The sequence below is a fragment of the Eleutherodactylus coqui genome, chromosome 3 (assembly GCF_035609145.1).
Source record: "Eleutherodactylus coqui strain aEleCoq1 chromosome 3, aEleCoq1.hap1, whole genome shotgun sequence".
NCBI classification, from domain to species: Eukaryota; Metazoa; Chordata; class Amphibia; order Anura; family Eleutherodactylidae; genus Eleutherodactylus; species Eleutherodactylus coqui.
The window spans coordinates 120,620,083-120,637,830 of NC_089839.1; the positions used below are offsets into that span (position 1 = coordinate 120,620,083).

A 17,748-nucleotide genomic window follows, 5' to 3' on the forward strand; every position below is an offset into this window, starting at 1 on the left:
TTATGTACGTAAAATTTGGACGCTAATTCTTTTGCGCATAGAATTGAATAATTGAGTTGGGACCTATTAGCTTTTCCTATTTATGACACAATCAATGCTCATGCCAAATTTCCTGTTTTTATGACACCGGAAAGTGAAAAAATTACATTCCGCACGTAAAATTTCGATGCCAATTCTTTTGCGTTAGAATTGAACAACCGAGCTGGGACCTATGAACTTTTCCTATTTATGACATAATCAATGCTCGTGCCAAATTTCACGTTTCTATGACACCGGAAAGTGAAAAAATTAGATTCCGTACGTAAAATTTGGACGCTAATTCTTTTGTGCACAGAATTGAATAATCGAGTTGGGACCCATTAGCTTTTCCTATTTATGACATAATCAATGCTCGTGCCAAATTTCCTGTTTCTATGACACCGGAAAGTGAAAAAATTACATTCCGCACGTAAAATTTCAATGCCAATTCTTTTGCGTTAGAATTGAACAATCGAGCTGGGACCTATGAACTTTTCGTATTTATGACATAATGAAGGCTCGTGCCAAATTTCACGTTTCTATGACACCGGAAAGTGAGAAAATTAGATTCCGTACGTAAAATTTGGACGCTAATTGTTTTGCGCATAGAATTGAATAATGGAGTTGGGACCCATTAGCTTTTCCTATTTATGACATAATCAATGCTCGTACCAAATTTCACGTTTCTATGACACCGGAAAGTGAGAAAATTACATTCCGCACGTAAAATTTCGAGTCCAATTCTTTAGCGCATAGAATTGAATAATCGAGCTGAGACCTATGAACTTTTCCTATTTATGACATAATCAATGCTCGTACCAAATTTCACGTTTCTATGACACCGGAAAGTGAAAAAATTAGATTCCGTACGTAAAATTTGGACGCTAATTCTTTTGCGCATAGAATTGAATAATCGAGTTGGGACCCATTAACTTTTTATATTTATGACACAATCAATGCTTGTGCCAAATGTCATGTTTCTATCACATTGGGAAGTGAGAGATTTAGATTATGCACGTAAAATTTGGACGCTAATTCTTTTGCGCATAGAATTAAATAATCGAGTTGGGACCCATTCGTTTTTCCTATTTATGACATAATCAATGCCTGTGCCAAATTTCCCGTTTCTATGACACCGGAAAGTGAAAAAAATTACAATCCGCACGTAAAATTTTGACGCCAATTCTTTTGCGCATAGAATTGAATAATCGAGTTGGGACCTATGAACTTTTCCTATTTATGACATAATCAATGCTCGTGCCAAGTTTCATGTTTCTATGACACCGGAAAGTGAAAAAATTAGATTCCGTACGTAAAATTTGGACACTAATTCTTTTGCGCATAGAATTGAATAATGGAGTTGGGACCCATTAGCTTTTCCTATTTATGACATAATCTATGCCCGTGCCAAATTTCCTGTTTCTATGACACCGGAAAGTGAAAAAAATTACATTCCGCACGTAAAATTTTGACGCCAATTCATTTGCGCATAGAGTTGAATAATCGAGTTGGGACCTATGAACTTTTCCTATTTATGACATAATCAATGCTCGTGCCAAATTTCACGTTTCTATGACACCGGAAAGTGAGAAAATTACATTCTGCACGTAAAATTTGGACGCTAATTCTTTTCCGCATAGAATTGAATAATGGAGTTGGGACCCATTAGCTTTTCCTATTTATGACATAATCAATGCTCGTACCAAATTTCACGTTTCTATGACACCGGCAAGTGAGAAAATTAGATTCCGTACGTAAAATTTGGACGCTAATTCTTTTGCGCATAGAATTGAATAATCGAGTTGGGACCCATTAACTTTTCATATTTATGACACAATCAATGCTTGTGCCAAATGTCATGTTTCTATCACATTGGGAAGTGAGAGATTTAGATTATGTACGTAAAATTTGGACGCTAATTCTTTTGCGCATAGAATTGAATAATCGAGTTGGGACCCATTAACTTTTCATATTTATGACACAATCAATGCTTGTGCCAAATGTCATGTTTCTATCACATTGGGAAGTGAGAGATTTAGATTATGTACGTAAAATTTGGACGCTAATTCATTTGCGCATAGAATTGAATAATGGAGTTGGGACCCATTAGCTTTTCCTATTTATGACATAATCAATGCTCGTGCCAAATTTCACGTTTCTATGACACCGGAAAGTGAGAAAATTACATTCCGTACGTAAAATTTGGACGCTAATTCATTTGCGCATAGAATTGAATAATGGAGTTGGGACCCATTAGCTTTTCCTATTTATGACATAGTCAATGCTCGTGCCAAATTTCACGTTTCTATGACACCGGAAACTGAGAAAATTACATTCCGCACGTAAAATTTGGACGCTAATTCTTTTGCGCATAGAATTGAATAATGGAGTTGGGACCCATTAGCTTTTCCTATTTATGACATAATCAATGCTCGTACCAAATTTCACGTTTCTATGACACCGGAAAGTGAGAAAATTAGATTCCGTACGTAAAATTTGGGCGCTAATTCTTTTGCGCATAGAATTGAATAATCGAGTTGGGACCCATTAACTTTTCATATTTATGACACAATCAATGCTTGTGCCAAATGTCATGTTTCTTTCACATTGGGAAGTGATAGATTTAGATTATGTACGTAAAATTTGGACGCTAATTCATTTGCGCATAGAATTGAATAATGGAGTTGGGATCCATTAGCTTTTCCTATTTATGACATAATCAATGCTCGTGCCAAATTTCACGTTTCTATGACACCGGAAACTGAGAAAATTAGATTCCGTACGTAAAATTTGGACGCTAATTCTTTTGCGCATAGAATTGAATAATCGAGTTGGGACCCATTAACTTTTCATATTTATCACACAATCAATGCTTGTGCCAAATGTCATGTTTCTTTCACATTGGGAAGTGATAGATTTAGATTATGTACGTAAAATTTGGATGCTAATTCATTTGCGCATAGAATTGAATAATGGAGTTGGGATCCATTAGCTTTTCCTATTTATGACATAATCAATGCTCGTGCCAAATTTCACGTTTCTATGACACCGGAAACTGAGAAAATTAGATTCCGTACGTAAAATTTGGACGCTAATTCTTTTGCGCATAGAATTGAATAATGGAGTTGGGACCGATTAGCTTTTCCTATTTATGACATAGTCAATGCTCGTGCCAAATTTCACGTTTCTATGACACCGGAAACTGAGAAAATTACATTCCGCACGTAAAATTTGGACGCTAATTCTTTTGCGCATAGAATTGAATAATGGAGTTGGGACCCATTAGCTTTTCCTATTTATGACATAATCAATGCTCGTACCAAATTTCACGTTTCTATGACACCGGAAAGTGAGAAAATTAGATTCCGTACGTAAAATTTGGGCGCTAATTCTTTTGCGCATAGAATTGAATAATCGAGTTGGGACCCATTAACTTTTCATATTTATGACACAATCAATGCTTGTGCCAAATGTCATGTTTCTTTCACATTGGGAAGTGATAGATTTAGATTATGTACGTAAAATTTGGACGCTAATTCATTTGCGCATAGAATTGAATAATGGAGTTGGGATCCATTAGCTTTTCCTATTTATGACATAATCAATGCTCGTGCCAAATTTCACGTTTCTATGACACCGGAAACTGAGAAAATTAGATTCCGTACGTAAAATTTGGACGCTAATTCTTTTGCGCATAGAATTGTATAATCGAGTTGGGACCCATTAACTTTTCATATTTATCACACAATCAATGCTTGTGCCAAATGTCATGTTTCTTTCACATTGGGAAGTGATAGATTTAGATTATGTACGTAAAATTTGGATGCTAATTCATTTGCGCATAGAATTGAATAATGGAGTTGGGATCCATTAGCTTTTCCTATTTATGACATAATCAATGCTCGTGCCAAATTTCACGTTTCTATGACACCGGAAACTGAGAAAATTAGATTCCGTACGTAAAATTTGGACGCTAATTCTTTTGCGCATAGAATTAAATAATCGAGTTGGGACCCATTAGCTTTTCCTATTTATGACATAATCAATGTCCGTGCCAAATTTCCTGTTTCTATGACATCGGAAAGTGAAAAAAATTACATTCCGCACGTAAAATTTTGACGCCAATTCTTTTGCTCATAGAATTGAATAATCGAGTTGGGACCTATGAACTTTTCCTATTTATGACATAATCAATGCTCGTGCCAAATTTCACATTTCTATGACACCAGAAAGTGAGAAAATTAGATTCCGTACGTAAAATTTGGACGCTAATTCTTTTGCGCATAGAATTGAATAATTGAGTTGGGACCTATTAGCTTTTCCTATTTATGACATAATCAATGCTCGTGCCAAATTTCCCGTTTCTATGACACCGGAAACTGAGAAAATTACATTCCGCACGTAAAATTTCGACGCTAATTCTTTTGCGCATAGAATTGAATAATGGAGTTGGGACCCATTAGCTTTTCCTATTTATGACATAATCAATGCTCGTACCAAATTTCACGTTTCTATGACACCGGAAAGTGAAAAAAATTACATTCCGCATGTAAAATTTTGACGCCAATTCTTTTGCGCATAGAATTGAATAATCGAGTTGGGACCTATGAACTTTTCCTATTTATGACATAATCAATGCTCGTGCCAAATTTCACATTTCTTTGACACCAGAAAGTGAGAAAATTAGATTCCGTGCTAAAATTTGGACGCTAATTCTTTTGTGCATAGAATTGAATAATGGAGTTGGGACCCATTAGCTTTTCCTATTTATGACATAATCAATGCTCGTGCCAAATTTCCCGTTTCTATGACACCGGAAACTGAGAAAATTACATTCCGCATGTAAAATTTGGACGCTAATTCTTTTGCGCATAGAATTGAATAATGGAGTTGGGACCCATTAGCTATTCCTATTTATTACATAATCAATGCTCGTGCCAAATTTCCCGTTTCTATGACACTGGAAACTGAGAAATTTACATTACACACATAAAATTTGGACGCAAATTCTTTTGCGCATAGAATTGAATAATGGAGTTGGGACCCATTAGCTTTTCCTATTTATGACATAATCAATGCTCGTGCCAAATTTCACGTTTCTATGACACCGGAAAGTGAGAAAATTACATTCCGTACGTAAAATTTGGACGCTAATTCTTTTGCGCATAGAATTGAATAATGGAGTTGGGACCCATTAGCTTTTCCTATTTATGACATAGTCAATGCTCGTGCCAAATTTCACGTTTCTATGACACCGGAAACTGAGAAAATTACATTCCGCACGTAAAATTTGGACGCTAATTCTTTTGCACATAGAATTGAATAATGGAGTTGGGACCCATTAGCTTTTCCTATTTATGACATAATCAATGCTCGTACCAAATTTCACGTTTCTATGACACCGGAAAGTGAGAAAATTAGATTCCGTACGTAAAATTTGGGCGCTAATTCTTTTGCGCATAGAATTGAATAATCGAGTTGGGACCCATTAACTTTTCATATTTATGACACAATCAATGCTTGTGCCAAATGTCATGTTTCTTTCACATTGGGAAGTGATAGATTTAGGCCTCATGTCCACGGGGAAAATCAGATCCGCTGCAGATTCTACATGTAGAATCTGCAGCGGGTCCCTCCTGCCCCGCGGACATGAGCGCCGAAAATAAGAATTTAAAAGTATTTACCATCCGGCGCGGGCGGAGAAGATCAGCTGTTCCTCACGGCCGGATCTTCATTTTCGGCCGGCGGATGAATTCCTGACGCCGGCGGCACGTCGCCGGCACGTCGCCGACGTGCCGCGCGCATGCGCCGGGCACATCCGCCGAGCCGAAGCAAGGAAGATGCGGCCGTGAGGAACAGCTGATCTTCTCCGCCCGCGCCGGATGGTAAATACTTTAAATTCCTATTTTAGGTCTCCCGCGGATCCGGACGGCTTCCATAGGCTTCAATAGAAGCCCGCGGGAGCCGTCCCCGCGGGAGACCCGCACGAAAATGGAGCATGGTCCGGATTTTTCCATGCTCCATTTTTTTTTAAATCCCTTTTATTGACCATCCGCGGGTATTTATCTACCCGCGGGTGGTCAATGCATCCCTATGGGATGCGGATCCGCATGCGGGAGATCCGCTGCGGATCTTAAATCATATTTTGCCCGTGGACATGAGCCCTTAGATTATGTACGTAAAATTTGGACACTAATTCATTTGCGCATAGAATTGAATAATGGAGTTGGGATCAATTAGCTTTTCCTATTTATGACATAATCAATGCTCGTGCCAAATTTCACGTTTCTATGACACCGGAAACTGAGAAAATTTGATTCCGTACGTAAAATTTCGACGCTAATTCTTTTGCGCATAGAATTAAATAATCGAGTTGGGACCCATTAGCTTTTCCTATTTATGACATAATCAATGTCCGTGCCAAATTTCCTGTTTCTATGACATCGGAAAGTGAAAAAAATTACATTCCGCACGTAAAATTTTGACGCCAATTCTTTTGCGCATAGAATTGAATAATTGAGTTGGGACCTATTAGCTTTTCCTATTTATGACATAATCAATGCTCGTGCCAAATTTCCCGTTTCTATGACACCGGAAACTGAGAAAATTACATTCCGCACGTAAAATTTCGACGCTAATTCTTTTGCGCATAGAATTGAATAATGGAGTTGGGACCCATTAGCTTTTCCTATTTATGACATAATCAATGCTCGTACCAAATTTCACGTTTCTATGACACCGGAAAGTGAAAAAAATTACATTCCGCATGTAAAATTTTGACGCCAATTCTTTTGCGCATAGAATTGAATAATCGAGTTGGGACCTATGAACTTTTCCTATTTATGACATAATCAATGCTCGTGCCAAATTTCACATTTCTTTGACACCAGAAAGTGAGAAAATTAGATTCCGTGCGTAAAATTTGGACGCTAATTCTTTTGTGCATAGAATTGAATAATGGAGTTGGGACCCATTAGCTTTTCCTATTTATGACATAATCAATGCTCGTGCCAAATTTCCCGTTTCTATGACACCGGAAACTGAGAAAATTACATTCCGCATGTAAAATTTGGACGCTAATTCTTTTGCGCATAGAATTGAATAATGGAGTTGGGACCCATTAGCTATTCCTATTCATGACATAATCAATGCTCGTGTCAAATTTCCCGTTTCTATGACACCGGAAAGTGAGAAATTTACATTACACACATAAAATTTGGACGCAAATTCTTTTGTGCATTGAATTGAATAATGGAGTTGGGACCCATTAGCTTTTCCTATTTATGACATAGTCAATGCTCGTGCCAAATTTCACGTTTCTATGACACCGGAAACTGAGAAAATTACATTCCGCACGTAAAATTTGGACGCTAATTCTTTTGCACATAGAATTGAATAATGGAGTTGGGACCCATTAGCTTTTCCTATTTATGACATAATCAATGCTCGTACCAAATTTCACGTTTCTATGACACCGGAAAGTGAGAAAATTAGATTCCGTACGTAAAATTTGGGCGCTAATTCTTTTGCGCATAGAATTGAATAATCGAGTTGGGACCCATTAACTTTTCATATTTATGACACAATCAATGCTTGTGCCAAATGTCATGTTTCTTTCACATTGGGAAGTGATAGATTTAGGCCTCATGTCCACGGGGAAAATCAGATCCGCTGCAGATTCTACATGTAGAATCTGCAGCGGGTCCCTCCTGCCCCGCGGACATGAGCGCCGAAAATAAGAATTTAAAAGTATTTACCATCCGGCGCGGGCGGAGAAGATCAGCTGTTCCTCACGGCCGGATCTTCATTTTCGGCCGGCGGATGAATTCCTGACGCCGGCGGCACGTCGCCGGCACGTCGCCGACGTGCCGCGCGCATGCGCCGGGCACATCCGCCGAGCCGAAGCAAGGAAGATGCGGCCGTGAGGAACAGCTGATCTTCTCCGCCCGCGCCGGATGGTAAATACTTTAAATTCCTATTTTAGGTCTCCCGCGGATCCGGACGGCTTCCATAGGCTTCAATAGAAGCCCGCGGGAGCCGTCCCCGCGGGAGACCCGCACGAAAATGGAGCATGGTCCGGATTTTTCCATGCTCCATTTTTTTTTAAATCCCTTTTATTGACCATCCGCGGGTATTTATCTACCCGCGGGTGGTCAATGCATCCCTATGGGATGCGGATCCGCATGCGGGAGATCCGCTGCGGATCTTAAATCATATTTTGCCCGTGGACATGAGCCCTTAGATTATGTACGTAAAATTTGGACACTAATTCATTTGCGCATAGAATTGAATAATGGAGTTGGGATCAATTAGCTTTTCCTATTTATGACATAATCAATGCTCGTGCCAAATTTCACGTTTCTATGACACCGGAAACTGAGAAAATTTGATTCCGTACGTAAAATTTCGACGCTAATTCTTTTGCGCATAGAATTAAATAATCGAGTTGGGACCCATTAGCTTTTCCTATTTATGACATAATCAATGTCCGTGCCAAATTTCCTGTTTCTATGACATCGGAAAGTGAAAAAAATTACATTCCGCACGTAAAATTTTGACGCCAATTCTTTTGCGCATAGAATTGAATAATTGAGTTGGGACCTATTAGCTTTTCCTATTTATGACATAATCAATGCTCGTGCCAAATTTCCCGTTTCTATGACACCGGAAACTGAGAAAATTACATTCCGCACGTAAAATTTCGACGCTAATTCTTTTGCGCATAGAATTGAATAATGGAGTTGGGACCCATTAGCTTTTCCTATTTATGACATAATCAATGCTCGTACCAAATTTCACGTTTCTATGACACCGGAAAGTGAAAAAAATTACATTCCGCATGTAAAATTTTGACGCCAATTCTTTTGCGCATAGAATTGAATAATCGAGTTGGGACCTATGAACTTTTCCTATTTATGACATAATCAATGCTCGTGCCAAATTTCACATTTCTTTGACACCAGAAAGTGAGAAAATTAGATTCCGTGCGTAAAATTTGGACGCTAATTCTTTTGTGCATAGAATTGAATAATGGAGTTGGGACCCATTAGCTTTTCCTATTTATGACATAATCAATGCTCGTGCCAAATTTCCCGTTTCTATGACACCGGAAACTGAGAAAATTACATTCCGCATGTAAAATTTGGACGCTAATTCTTTTGCGCATAGAATTGAATAATGGAGTTGGGACCCATTAGCTATTCCTATTCATGACATAATCAATGCTCGTGTCAAATTTCCCGTTTCTATGACACCGGAAAGTGAGAAATTTACATTACACACATAAAATTTGGACGCAAATTCTTTTGTGCATTGAATTGAATAATGGAGTTGGGACCCATTAGCTTTTCCTATTTATGACATAATCAATGCTCGTACCAAATTTCACGTTTCTTTGACACCGGAAAGTGAGAAAATTAGATTCCGTACGTAAAATTTGGACGCTAATTCTTTTGCACATTGAATTAAATAATCGAGTTGGGACCCATTAGCTTTTCCTACTTATGACATAATCAATGCTCGTGCCAAATTTCACGTTTCTATGACACTGGAAAGTGAAAAAAATTACATTCCGCACGTAAAATTTTGACGCCAATTCTTTTGCGCATAGAATTGAATAATCGAGTTGGGACCTATTAATTTTTCCTATTTATGACATAATCCATGCTCGTGCCAAGTTTCCCGTTTCTATAACACCGGAAACTGAGAAAATTACATTCCGCACGTAAAATTTGGACGCTAATTCTTTTGCGCATAGAATTGAATAATGGAGTTGGGACCCATTAGCTTTTCCTATTTATGACATAATCAATGCTCGTACCAAATTTCACGTTTCTATGACACCGGAAAGTGAGAAAATTACATTCCGCATGTAAAATTTTGACGCCAATTCCTTTGCGCATAGAATTGAATAATCGAGTTGGGACCTATGAACTTTTCCTATTTATGACATAATCAATGCTCGTGCCAAATTTCACGTTTCTATGACACCGGAAAGTGAGAAAATTAGATTCCGTACGTAAAATTTGGACACTAATTCTTTTGTGCATAGAATTGAATAATCGAGTTGGGACCCATTAATTTTTCCTATTTACGACATATTCAATGCTCGTGCCAAATTTTAAGTTTCTATGACATTGGGAAGTGAGAGATTTAGATTATGTATGTTAAATTTTGACGCTAATTCTTTTACGCTAGAATTGAATAATCGAGTTGGGACCCAATTACTTTTCCTATTTTGGAGATAATCTATGCTTGTGCCAAAATTCATGTTTTTACGACATCGGGATGTTGGAGAACTTTTGGCGAGTCAGTCAGTGAGTGAGTCAGTCAGACAGTGAGTGAGTCAGTCAGTGAATGAGTCAGTGAGATCTTTCGTCTTTATATATATAGATGGGAGGTGCGCAAATGTGCACACAATGCATGTGCAAATGTGCAATATGCTGCGCAATTCCGCTGGAAAAAGACCATATCTGGACCTCATTAAGCTAAATAGCCTGTTAAATCAGAGCGTGTCTGTCAGCTATGCACAAATGTACATGCCCTGCATTTGCAAAATGTACATTACAATGCACCAATACGCACACAAATCAACCTCGTTCATTGCACAAACAAATTGTGCTGAAGCGTGACATTTGCACTGAAGCTCTTGTGAAGCAGCCCTTAGAGTGCATTCACACAAGTGAGTGTGCTGTAGGTCTGTGAAAACCTGATCTTTTTACTTGCAATTTCATTGCGATTGTCATGAGTGTACAATCCGTTTTTGTGATAATAGCAAGTGATTTGAATCAGATTTAGGGCGAGCACCCACTGGCGTTTTTTTACCTGCGTTTTGCGTTTTTCCTGCACAGGCATAGAGATAACATGTGTTCCTGTCCACTGGCGTTTTTTTTGCGTTGCGTTTGCGTTTTTAACATAGGAACTGTCAGTTGCATATGTGTCCTTATTTTTCTCCTAATGCACCCATGAAAGTCAATGGAAATTAATGGAAAAGCCGCGAAAACGCCGCGAAAAACGCGCGGAAAAATCGCGGGAAACGCGGCGAAAACGCTGCGTTTTTTCCCACGGAAAACGCAATCGCCAGTGGGTGCTCGCCCTCAGATCTGTTTTTTCACATGCACACACAAACTACATGTGTCTTCAACAGTAAAATGCTTTAAAAACCAATCACGCTTGTATGCAGCTCAATGACGTGACTGTGATCCATTTTTGAATAAGAATTGCCCAAAAATAGGATGTGCTGTGAATTTTTAAACTTGGACTCTTAGGCGGTTTTCACACAGGCGAGAAAATCATGCAAGGTTTGTTAATTTGCGAGACGCAGAAGTCTTGCAAAAGTATCAACCCCATGAATGGAGTCATATACATGAGCAATACAAAAATCACGGCATGTCCTATCTTTGGGCGTTCCTTTGGAATGCCTCGCATTGCCCATTGTTTTCAGTGGGGCCGACACAGCATTGCACAGCGTGCGAGGTGCACGCCAGTGCGATGTGAGGTTTACCCATTGAAAACAATGTGAAACACTCTGCAATCCTCTGCCACGGTTTTTTGAAAACAATGGGCAATGTGTTTCAAAGAACGCCAAAATATAGGACATGCTGCGATTTTTTTCCCACATCGCTCATTTATATATGACTCCATTAAAAAGGATGGGGATCACATTTGTGCGAGATGTGTGTGTCGTGCAATGCACAAATTTCACACGATTTTCTCGGCTGTGTGAAACCAGCCCTAGTCTAAGTGAAAAATGGCTTGTGTGATTGAACCCATCTTTACCTGTGTGAGTTCAGTCAGAATTGGACAGAACTCGCAGGGCAACATCGCCTATGTGAATACACCTTTAAACAGACAAATGTGCTTACCTCTATTTGGTTTTGTTGAATCTAATGCTCCTTATTGGTCTTATCTTGCAGCCTTATATGGTATATTGTTTGAAAAAAATAAGGAAGCAGCCTTTGCCAATTTCTCCCTCTGGGAATCCCTTGGATTTGCCATTGCATTTGGATACAGCTCATTTTTATGTGTGTACATTAAACTCTACATATTAATGTGTGTTGTTGTGGTGGGAATTTTGCTATATGGAACAATGGAATACATAGGACATGGAAATACTTCTGGAGCAAGTGAGGAAGGACCCAAAGATTAACATCACACAGCCAACGACTATGGAGTCATACATAAAACTAATCTTGTTCTTTCCTTTTGGAGCCAGTAGTTTTTCAGTACATAGTATAATTTACTATTTAGCTAAAATTTCATAACCTTGAGGTGACTTGAAGTATATTTAGAATTTTCATTTTAGGCATAATTTACAATGTAGAATTTCAGTTTTCTGGTCTACAGTTTTCCTCCCATCTAAGTGAGGTAAGTCAGGGCTGTGCTTGCAAAATGTATTATTAGCAAAATGTATGCAGGATTTTACATGTAGTATTACACTTGATCATACTATTCCTAATGGCAACTGTGGGAGATGACAGAGATAGTTGCCCCTTTGTATGTGTATTTTCTGTTATTCAGTTGTATAGATCTAAGATGGAGGACATCTTGTGTAAGAAACCATCCCCCATATACTTTGAGAGAGAAATGCATTTTCTAAATAAACAGGTTAATGCCCATTTAGACACAACGATTATCACTCAAAATTTGCTCAAAAGCCGTCTTTTGAGCAATAACCATTGCGTCTAAATGCCTGCCTATCATGCACTTTTCATGCACTATTCGTTCATCGCTTACTTCTAGTTTTCTAGAAATGAGCGATGACTCTTATCAGCAGCACAAGCTGATATCTCAGCCGGCAGTGCTGATAAGATTCTCTCAGCTAGTATCCTGCTGGCAATTCTCAGTGGGCCACAAGATGAAAGTGCAGAGAACAATGCAGCTGTTTGCATATGCAAAACAGCTGCATTGTTCTTGTAGGGACTGCAGTGGTATCCCGCTCCACCTGCATTAACTCTTTAGTAGCCAATTAGCTACTTAGATTTATGCAAAGATGATCGCTCAAAACTGTCATGCAAACTGTCATTTCAGTGTAAATGGGCCCTTCAACTAGTCTTTTATCAGTAGAGGGTACCAGCACAGAGTCTTCAAAGGAGAAAGACACACAAAGACTTGCATTTGAATAATTGAATTAGTAGAACCTAGTCACAGGAGTCAACAGAAAATTATCATTCTTTGCACTTTAAAAGAAAACCAGTATGAAACAAATACTAATTGTTCCATATGGGAAAATGTTTACTGAACATGTCTGTTACTATACTTCTACTTCTTCTGGCTAAAGTGTTACATCATAACTAGTCCCCATGAGAATGACTTATCAGCACACCAAATGTTGTGATATGTCTAAATGTCACACTTCCTTTTGTTTGAATACTATATAAACCTTTTCCCACCAAAATAAAGGCAAATGTCCCGTGGTATACACACTATAATGCTGTGTCCTTCATTGGCTTCTCCGAGCTTGTATTAATCATATCTAATATGGCACCCACAGTATATCGAATAGCACATTTTGCATTAACACAACCTAACTAATCCCGACTGCAAAGTGGGGAATTGTTGCATTCATGTGGCAGGCCCTCTGGACTATTGGTCTGTTTATTAAAAGTTGTTCGAGAAGCCATAAGTTCTCTCATTTGCTATCTTGCCTTTGTTCTATTATGCATATTTTTCTCTCTCTATATCTTTATTTAGAACAAATGTCGAGGTGCTTTGGCTAACGAAGAAAAGCAGCCAGAGAAATGCAAGGTCACTTCCCTAAAACCTGAAGAGAGTAATTATTTTTCTCCTAACTAGATAAAAACTACACGCAGCCCCCTGTGAAAGAAGGCAGGAGAAAAATACAAGTTATTAAAAGCTGGATCTTGTTTTAGAAACAGATATCTTCCCACATAATAAGCCTATTAGGCCTGCTTTGCCGACTTACCTGCCTTCCGTTATTTCCGGCAGATGTAGGTGTTGTCTTGTTTCCACGGTAGCCTGAACTGCTGTACACTTCTTTCCAGCAATGCAGGGGTTACTCCTTTTAGTGTTCCAGTTCAGCTGCAAGGCATCAGCAATTATCTTTCTATTTAGCTGAGCTGGGAGCTCTGTCTAATTGCCTTAGTGCTGGTGTATGTTGCTACAGTCATCCAGCCTAGTTCCTATTTCCATGATCATACTTGCTTTACGTCTTGTGCTTTTCCTGTGTACGTTTTCTTTAGTGCCTTTCTATGTATTGTCTTCATCTCTGTGGTGAGTCTCTACTGTTTGTGTTTATTGTACTCTGTGATGTTTCTGGTCTTCAGTTTATCTTTCCTGTGCCCTGTCAGGGATAGACAGACCCCAGGTAAAGACCACGCGGTCATTCTTGTTAGAACGATCGCCTTCTTCTAGGCAGGATTTTCTCCTTAACCCTGTTTTAGTTTAGGGTGAGAGCTCCATTTCACGTTGCCTATTAGAGGATATCTGTCCTTGCTGGCACTAACTGTTCCTTAGTACTACTCCTGCTCGCAGCATCGTGCTCCAATACCCCCATCTACCGGGATCAGCTGCTAACCTCACCGGTTCAGGATCACGGCATAGCTGGTAAGTTGGCACAGTGGGCTCCCCTGCCAGCCATAACACCTGTGTATAAAGATATATATAAATCTCCATATAATCCTTAAGGTGAATGTTCTCTATACATATATATTTGCATATGAATTTAACCTTGTAAGCCTTCACCAATTGATAATCACTAAACACTGCAGTAATATACATTAATCAACTAATAACTATTATATAGAATTTTAGAGATAGATAACATGCATGTAAGTATGTGACTTAGGCCCCCGCAATCCTAGGCAGACGGCCACGATTTGTCCGCGCGAAATCACACGCAGAAAACAAATCACGGCATGCTCTATTTATGTATGGGGCTAACCGAAGCCGCGGGAGAGGTGAGTGCTGCGCTGGTCCCTACAGGGGCTCGGGACGGGTCCCGCGGCATTCGACTCAGCCGTGTGCAGGCGGCCTAAGAATATAAGTCACAGAGACAGAGAGGTTCCCTTCTTACTTACACTAAATCATTGGTGGGAGCCACTTAGGGCCCATTTACACAGAGCGATGATCACTTAAAAATCGCAAAAAAACAATTGTTTAACCCCCTTAATGACAAAGCCTGTTTGCGCCTTAGTGGCGGAGCCAAATTTTGAAAATCTGACATGTGTCACTTAACATAGAATAACTCCGTAAAGGCTTTACATATCAAAGTGATTCTGACATTGTTTTTTCGCCACATGTTGTACTTCATATAGGTGAAAAAAATAGACTGATAGAATTTATGAATATTTATTAAAAATGCCAATATTGGGAAATTTTGAAAAAATTGTCATTTTTGCACATTTTCAACTGTAATTACGCAAATATGTGCAAACATACTGTACAAATTTTTGCTAAGGTATATATTTCCATCAGTTTACTTTATTCTGGACGCACATTTGGAAAACTTTCTTGTTTTTTTAACCATTTAGGAGACGTACAAATTTAACATTACTTTTCAGCATTTTGTTTTCCTGCACCAAGCCAAGATTGGAAAGGCTCATAGGTATCAGAATTATAGATACCTCCACAAATGACCCCAATTTAAAAACTACACCCCTTAATGTATTCACTGAGGGGTGTCATGAGTATTTTGAACCTCCAGTTTTTTTTCAGGAGTTAATGAAATTTAGAAAAGAAAAAATAAAAATTTACATTTTTGAAAATATGCAATTTTAAAGACATATTTTTTTCTATAGTGCACATGAGAATAAGAAGTGACACCCGAAAATGGATACCCCTGTTTGTCCTGTTTTCAGAAATATACCCATTTTGGCCTTAATATTATGCACAACAGGGCCCAAAATGAAAGTAGTCGGTGGCTTTCAGAGCAGAAATTTTCCTTGAAGGCCTTTAAGGCCCCATAGCACACTTGTAGAGGTCTTAAACAACCAAAACCATAGAAAACCCCCACAAATGACCCCATTTTGAAGACTAGACCCCTTATCGAATTTATCTAGGGGTGTACTGCCCATTTTGACCCCACAGTTTTTGAATGAATTCAAGCAAAGCAGAAGGAAAAAATTGTGATTTTCGTTTTTTTGGCAATTCTGTCATTTTAAAAACAGCTTTTTTTCTTCAGCACACATATAAATGAAGACTTAAACCCCAAAATGGATACCCCTGTTTCTCCCGTGTTCAGAGACATACCCATTGTGGCCCTAATCTTATGTTTGGATGCACAACAAGGCCCTATATGAAAGGAGTAGTCGGTGGCTTTCAGAGCAGAAATTTTCTTTGAAGACCTTTTAGGCCCCATAGCCCACTTGTAGAGCTCTTGAGCGGCCAAAACCATTAAGGACCCCCACAAATGACCCCATTTTGTAAACTAGACCCCTTAACGGATTTATCTAGGGGTGTACTGCCCATTTTGACATCACAGTTTTTGAATGAATTCAAGCAAAGCAGAAGGATAAAATTATGAGTTTTGTTTTTTGGCAATTCTGTCATTTTAAAAACAGCTTTTTTTCTTCAGCACACACATGAATGGAGACTTGCACCCCAAAATGGATACCCCTGTTTCTCCCGTGTTCAGAGACATACCCATTGTGGCCCTAATCTTATGTCTGGATGCACAACAGGGCCCAAAATGTAAGGAGTAGTCGGTGGCTTTCAGAACAGAAATTTTGCATGAAGGTGATTTAGGCCCCATTGCCCACTTGTAGAGCTCTTGATCAGCCAAAACCATTGAGGACCCCCACAAATGACCCCATTTTGTAAACTAGACCCCTTAAGGTGTAGATATATATATATATATATATATATATATATATATATATATATATATATATATACCGTCTTCTAGCCTTGTTTTCAATGTCTTTATTTAAAAAACATATAAATACTTCTGCTTGTTAACAAAAATTGTCATGATTACACAGAATTCTGTGTGGCAAGTCAATCATTCTGCGAGCAGCTCATATTTAATTTGGAACACCAGAATATACCTGTACCACTCCATTGCGCTGACAAAATAAAAGTGATATACAGTTACTCCCCGACTTGCGAACAGGTTCCGTTCCAGGAGCCTGTTCGCAAGTCCATTATGTCCGCAAGTCGAACAAATGGTAGTATGGAGCGGGATCGCGGGTGGATCATGCTCCATACAACGTCGGGTGCAGGCTGTTCTTACAGCGGGCACCCGGCGGCAGCAGTTCCGACGAGCCGCGCCGCTCGTCTGAACTGTTAACACTTTAAATACCGCTCTGACAGCGGTATTTAAAGTGTTAACAGTTCTGACGAGTGGCACGGCTCGTCGGAACTGCTGCCGCCGGGTGCCCGCTGTAAGAAACAGCCTGCACCCGACGTTCAAGGGGCCCGTACAGCGTCCCACGATGAGATCGCGGGATGCTGTGCGGTTGCTAGGCAACCGGGGACCTCCTGAAAGGCCCCAGGGCTGCCTATGCAGAGTGCCCATCAAGCACATGGCTTGATAGGCGCTCTGCATAGACAGCCCTAGGGCCTTTCAGAAGGCCCCCGGCTGCTTAGCAACCGCGATCTGACCGGACAGGCTTCTATCAGGCTTGATAGAAGCCTGCCCGGTGCCTGCACAGTATGGTGTAATGCCATAGCATTACATCATACTGTGCAGGACAGATAGTTCGTATCTTGCGAAATTCGTAACTCGAATGTTCGCAAGTCGGGGACTATCTGTATAAAGCAAAAAAATTC

The 17,748-nt window shown here is 39.4% G+C and overlaps 2 protein-coding genes across 2 annotated transcripts in view; one reads left to right on the top strand and one right to left on the bottom strand.

The window, feature by feature from the left end:
• Positions 1 to 12,166, top strand: part of LOC136619813 (protein unc-93 homolog A-like) — a 208,049-nt gene extending 195,883 nt beyond the window's left edge. The window contains exon 8 of the mRNA XM_066594558.1: positions 11,934 to 12,166. Coding sequence (XP_066450655.1) covers positions 11,934 to 12,166 — 233 coding nt within the window. The remainder of the gene's footprint in view (positions 1 to 11,933) is intronic.
• LOC136619668 (uncharacterized) overlaps positions 1 to 14,611 on the bottom strand; it is a 159,061-nt gene extending 144,450 nt beyond the window's left edge. The window contains exon 1 of the mRNA XM_066594433.1: positions 13,943 to 14,611. The gene's annotated coding sequence lies outside the window, so the exon portion shown is untranslated. The remainder of the gene's footprint in view (positions 1 to 13,942) is intronic.
• Positions 14,612 to 17,748: the final 3,137 nt, after the last annotated feature.